Source organism: Amborella trichopoda, chromosome 9, assembly GCF_054954075.1.
Source record: "Amborella trichopoda isolate Santa Cruz 75 chromosome 9, AtrichopodaSantaCruz75HAP2 v2.0, whole genome shotgun sequence".
In the NCBI taxonomy this organism is placed as follows: Eukaryota; Viridiplantae; Streptophyta; class Magnoliopsida; order Amborellales; family Amborellaceae; genus Amborella; species Amborella trichopoda.
In genome coordinates, this window is record NC_142344.1 from 48,902,564 (window position 1) to 48,909,032 (window position 6,469).

Here is a 6,469-nt window from a genome sequence, read left to right on the forward strand (position 1 = left end):
CTATAAGATCATTACTAGGCAATCATAAATATTTTCAATATTCAAACTATTTTTTTCGAGATCATTTAAAGGTGGGTTCTAATTTGATTGTTTAGAGGTGCAGCTCTATACAAACCGTACCCACGTACTAAAGTCCTAAAAACATGAGGTTCAAAAGATAATATCCCAAAAATAAATTTTTTTTTTCTTTTTTTTTTTAAAAAGGAAAAAAAAGAACCCGAAAGCCGTACACTACTTTTTAGGGTAGAGCCGGTGGTCCGGCCCCTTGCCATTACTGCTAGGATATTTTCCATTTAGGAGGCGATACGCAAGTTAACTAATTAGCCGAAAAGGAATGGGCATGTCACCGAGAGAAAAAGAGATGGTGGAACGTGGAGGAGTTAGGTGACGCACGAGGCCTCACCAAAACCACAAGTCATACTTACCCTCTCCTTCCAAAACGAAACCCAAAAAAATAACCCCACCTATTCATATCCTACCGAGGTTAGGGAAGGGTAGATGGGCCTCTCGAATAAAACCCACACTAGAATCACACCGAGGGAAAATCAGTAGACAAGTGAGAAGCAGAATGGCGCCCACATCTCAACCCTTCCTCCCAACAATGTCCGACGAGAAGACGCTCCGCCCGACCTTCGTCCGTCCGGAGGACGAACGCCCCAAGGTCGCATACAACCAATTCAGCCACGATATCCCAATCATATCCCTCGCTGGGATCGAGTCGGACCGCCGCCCTACCGTCCGTGAGGCGGTCGCCGCGGCGTGCGAGGACTGGGGCATCTTCCAGGTGGTCGATCACGGTGTTGACGCCTCCCTGATTGCCCAAATGATCCAGCTCTCCAAGGAGTTCTTCGCTCTCCCGCCTGAAGATAAGCTCCGCTTCGACATGTCGGGCGGCAAGCGGGGAGGATTCATAGTGAGCAGTCATCTCCAGGGAGAGGCTGTTCAAGATTGGAGAGAGATCGTCACCTACTTCTCGTACCCGGTGAGGTCGAGAGACTACAGTAGGTGGCCTGATAAGCCTGAGGGGTGGAAAGAGGTGGTGGAGAAGTACAGTGAGGAGCTCATGGGTTTGGCTTGCAGGCTTTTGGGGGTCTTGTCAGAGAGCTTGGGGCTCGAAACTGAGGCTTTGGCGAAGGCTTGTGTGGATATGGATCAGAAGGTGGTTGTAAACTTTTACCCCAAGTGCCCTCAGCCTGACATGACGCTCGGTCTGAAGAGGCACACGGACCCCGGGACCATAACGCTGTTGCTGCAGGACCAGGTGGGGGGGTTGCAGGCGACCAAGGATGGTGGGGAGACTTGGATCACCGTTGAACCTATTGATGGTGCCTTTGTGGTCAACCTTGGAGACCATGGACATGTAAGTGACGGTGACACCCCCTCTTTTTCTCTCTTCCCTCTTTTCTTCCCTTAAAACTCCGGGATTTATTTTCTTTTTTACTTAGAAGCACGTTTGGTTCGTGAGAAAACATTTTCACGACCTTAGGCGGTCAAGCGTGGAAATGTTTTCATAGCAATTTGTTTTAGTTAGGGATGAGAACGGGTCGGGTCCCAATCTGGGTGGATTTGAATTTAGATACGAGTAATATACATCGGATTCGAGTATGGATCCAAATAGTATACATTGAATCTGGATCTGGGTTACTATATAAAAAATTATTTATAAAATAAAAATATTTTATTTAAAACAATCAGATTGAATCCAGATCAGGATCGGATCCACTTGCACCTCGCTCTAATCTAAATTTCAATTTGAGCCGGACTTTTGGTATGGATCACGATTTTACATCCAAATTTGGATCCGTAATCGGATATAAGTAGGGTCCGAATTCCTGATCTAAATCGGGTCTATTTCCACCCATAATCTTAGCACATCTATTCAGCAATGGACATGTAAAAATATTACTTGTCCACACCATAGAATTTATTGTGTGAAAATATTTTCATACTATTCAAACAAGGATATATGTGTTAATTCTCTACTTGCTATCGGTTAAATCAACTTTCTCAAACTCCTTTTTTGAACCTTTGTCTTTTCTTTCGCGGAGAAAAACCAAAAAGCAAAAAGCGATGATGTGTCATTTTTAGTATGTTTTGCACTTTAGGCCCATGCCTTTGCATATAAGAAGTATTGTAGAACATCAAAATAGTGCAAGTATGATTGCTTGGGAATAATTAAGTAGACTTAAAATGAACGGTGATTAGTAGTCAGAAACAAGCTTCAAAATAGTTCACCTTTAGAGCTCAGCTTATCATTTTTATTTTATGAACTGCTAGAGATTATCGACATGTCAAATTTTAGATCCAAAATCCACATCCAATTAAATTTTTGGAGGAGTTCCCATTTTGTAAACAAACAATTGTTTCATGCGGGCTGGGCTGCATTTCTAGAATAGACAGTCTTGAGGTATGAAGTATCCATCATAAAAATGGATGCAAATAGGTGGTCCATCTAAAATCAATTATAGTTAGTGGTCTAAATGTTTTTTTAATATAATTATTATTTTTAGTTGTCATTTTTTTTTTTTCATATTCATGATCGTCACGTTAAAAAATTATTTATTCACTAAAAATTAGGATCAAAATATATTTTACAAATATATTGATTGCCAAGCCCACATTTCTACATGTACAGGCTTGGCCGCATACTAGCCGCGTACTTAACAAAAGCCTTGCCCCGAGGTATGAAGCTCATAAAAAACTTTTAGAAGGGCATAGGTATTCAAGGAGACTTGAGTAATGTAATAGTTTGGTCCAATGGGTCTCACAAGCTTCTAGGAGACTAGAAAGTGGAGAGAAAGCAACGCTGATGCTCTAACAAATTAGGGTTTTACCCTGATTATTTTGGTACTCAATAAATTTCGATAACGGGGAACTTTATTTACATTTTGTAATGTGAATTTATAAAGAAACGAGTTCAAATAATGAAACATTTAAAAAAGAAAAATTGTTTCAAGCGAGCTGGATTGCATTTCTACATATACGGTCTAGAAAGTGTAAAGCATCCATCTTAAATATGGATGCAAGTAGGTGTTTTATTTGAAAACAATGGAAACTAACAGCTCAAATGTGTTCTATCTAATTTTTAAAATTTATTTATTTTTTCATATTCATGATCTAAAAATTAAGTCTTAAAATCCATCTCAAAAATATATTTATTAAGAGGCCCACATTTCTATATATGTGGGCTTGGCCGCATTAAGAGGCCCACATTTCTATATATGTGGGCTTGGCCGCATAGAAACCGAGTCCTTTAAAAAAAAAATAAGTTGACGCACCTAAACCCCCTCCTTTTATGAATGGCGTATGCTACTAGTGGCTACTCGTGTGGCTACTGAACCAATGAAATTCCCAAAATGACATCATTTTTAGAGACCTACTTCTTCAAGCGGTCCCGCCTTAAATATAGCCGGAGGTCGGGCCAGGGCCTAACCACCATGGCCTGAGGGCTAGACCGGATCGGGTCTCGGGCCAGTACAGCCAAGTCTGGATAATCGTCGGGCTTGGGCCAGCTCTCCTCAACCCGATCTAAACGGGAAAAGGCAGGCAAGGGATGTTGACCCTATAGGGACGAGGATCTGGCCGGTTGCACCATAACCCATGCATCTTAAATGCTTAGATCGCATCGAACAGTATTTAGAGGTTGCCTAAAATAAAACATAAAATAAAAAACAAATGGTATCTAGCCCACAGTTCGTCTTGAAAAAATGTACAAAATGTTTACCTACATCATGACATACTCCTTATGTATGGTTAGTAGAGAATTTAACATTGTGCAATAATTTACTTTCTTAAATTAGGTGCTTTACACCTTTCGACATTATTTAAAGATGCGCTTTATTTTAATTGTTTAGAGCAGCGTTTTAAAAAACGCCAAGTCGAACCGGACTCGCCCGGTTCGACTCGAAATTCGCAAAAAGGGACCGGATCGGTTGAAAAATCGGGAATCGTCCGGTTCTAGAGAGAACCGGACGATTCCGCACAGTAACTCGCCAATTCACTGTACGGAATCGGCGAGTCCGAACGGTGAATCGGCGAGTCTGTACGGATTTTTTTTTTTTTTTTTTTTTTTTTTTTTTTGTGTTTCTTTGTATGTAATCCATGATCGAATTGTTTTTGTTTTTTTGTAATCCATGATCGAATTTTTTGGTTTTTTGTAACCCATAATAGAATTTTTTATAATCCATGATCGAGATGTTTGTTTTCTTTTTTTGTAATCCATGATCGCTTTTTTTGTTTTTTTTTTTTTTTTTGTAACCCATGATAGAATTTTTTGTAATCTATGATCGAATGTTTTGTAATACATGATGGAAATGTTTGTTTTTTTTTTGTAATCCATGATCGAAATGTTTGTTTTTTTTTTTTGTAATCCATGATTGAATTTTTTGTTTTTTGCTTTTTTGTAACCCATGATAGAGTTTTTTGTAATCCATGATTGAATTTTTTGTAATCCATGATCGAACTGTTTTTCTCTTTTTTTGTAATCCACGATTGAATTTTTTGTTTTTTTTTGTTTGATTTTTTTTGTAATCCATGATCGAATTTTATGTAATCCATGATCAAATTTTATGTAATCCATTGAATTTTTTGAAAATTTGTGATTTTTTTTTTTTAATCCATGATCGAATTTTTTTTTGTAATCCATGATAGAATTTTTTGAAAATTTGTGATTTTTTTTTTAATCCATGATCGATTTTTTTGAAAATTTGTTAATTTTTTTTTTAATCCATATTATTCAAAGAGAAAATGAGAGAGATGATGATTCTGAGGCCACCCTATCCCAGCCATATTATTCACATATCGAGTCCCAACAACAACAATGTAGGGATGAGCACGAAATACTGTAAATTAAATGCTGAATGGCGGTTCATGCATTGAAAGAACATATCAATATTCGCATATTCATTCAAAAACATGAAAATTCTTAATGGAGTACCCTCATTTTTTATTGAATTCCTAAAAAACAATATTTATAATGAATTTTAATAATTTTTTCGAATTTTTTTTAAGCTTTATTCTGACCGATTCACCCGATTCTCGATCCGGATAGTCGATTCGTCGATCCGAATCGATTTTTTAGAAGCCCGATCTGAGTCACCGATCCTTTTTTTAAACCATTGGTTTAGAGCATTGGCCTTGTACAAACCACACCCTCAAATTATTAACCATCTGAAACAATTTGTCTCAATAGAGGCAGGGCACTTAATGCGCTGCTTGTTCGGTCAAAAATTTAAACTAAAAGGAGGCACAAGAGGAAAATAAAATTTAATGGGACTTAAATAACAATAATGATGTTAATAACAATAAGCGAGGACAAAGCCATCAGGAACTTAGTCATTGTTTTTCCACTATATGAACTGCCTTGATATTAAATAAATAAGTTTAAAATCTGTTTTTGCCTTTTCTCTTGTTTAACAACCTAATATGTTTGATATACTACGTTAAAATTGTGTAGCTTTTTGGCTTTCTACTTCTTTTCCAATGTCTACATCATGATAAGTGACATTGTTTTTTATGGATTGGGGGGTGAACGATAGTATCTGAGCAATGGGAGGTTCAAGAACGCCGACCACCAAGCTGTGGTGAACTCTGATTGTAGCCGCCTCTCAATCGCCACCTTCCAAAACCCGGCCCCTGACGCCATTGTATACCCACTCAAGTTAGCGGGGGGTGAGAAATCGATCCTCGACGAGCCCATCACCTTCCCGGAGATGTATCGTCGCAAGATGAGCCGTGACCTACAGCTCGCGAGGCTCAAGAAGATTGCTCAGGAGCAGAAACTTCATAAAGAGCTCAAGGAAGAGATCACCCAGCCTCAAAAGCTGGATGAGATTCTGGCTTAAAGCATGGTTGGACTTCCCCTTTCCTTTTCATATCTTACCATGTTGTACGTGCTTGATGCATATATGCCCAACTGTATCAATGTCTCTCTCCCTAATGTGTGCTCTCTCTTTTAGTGATTATGCGCATTCCTTCTCTCTAAAAGATTCATATGTGGCGGTTTAACTAAACCGTTATAGTGCTTGATGAAATGAGGTGTACAATGTGATGGGCCATGTGGCCCTTCGTAGACCATATGTAATGGCGGTTGATTGAGTCTATAAATAGTAATGCTTTATTGTGATGTAATGTGGGTAATGAGATAGAAGGGGTGAGTTAGGTGTAAGTGAAAGATTGTGGTTGCTTTATTGTACTACAGCCTTGTGTTTTATTCTAAAGCAATAGTGAAAGTGGCGATTGATCCAATCTAAACTTTCTATACATTTTTTGAGTTGAAACATTTTTATTTTATATTTTGAATTTTTTTTTATTGCAATAAATTTCTATCAAATTGATATCAGAGTAAGGTATGAAAAAAATGGCATCCTCAAGTATGATGTTCCAACCACCAGTTTCCCGTCTTAAAAAAAAACAATTTATGAAAATTGGTGCATTCAGATGAAAGTATTACTCGGATCACATGATGTAT

At 38.3% G+C, this 6,469-nt stretch overlaps 1 protein-coding gene across 1 annotated transcript; it reads left to right on the top strand.

The window, feature by feature from the left end:
- The first annotated feature begins 538 nt into the window (after positions 1 to 538).
- Positions 539 to 6,246, top strand: LOC18441765 (flavanone 3-dioxygenase F3H1). Its single transcript, XM_006851991.4, has 2 exons — positions 539 to 1,360; positions 5,538 to 6,246. The coding sequence occupies exons 1-2, from the start codon at positions 569 to 571 to the stop codon at positions 5,841 to 5,843; spliced, it is 1,098 nt and encodes a 365-aa protein (XP_006852053.1). The 5' UTR covers positions 539 to 568; the 3' UTR covers positions 5,844 to 6,246.
- The last annotated feature ends 223 nt before the right edge of the window (positions 6,247 to 6,469 follow it).

What these genes read in the sequence shown, in the direction of transcription:
- LOC18441765 (XM_006851991.4), top strand. Translation starts at nt 569, where the DNA reads ATGGCGCCCACATCTCAACCCTTCCTCCCAACAATGTCCGACGAGAAG. An exon ending in ACCTTGGAGACCATGGACAT is followed by an intron (nt 1,361 to 5,537) that starts GTAAGTGACGGT and finishes GGTGAACGATAG; the next exon opens with TATCTGAGCAATGGGAGGTT.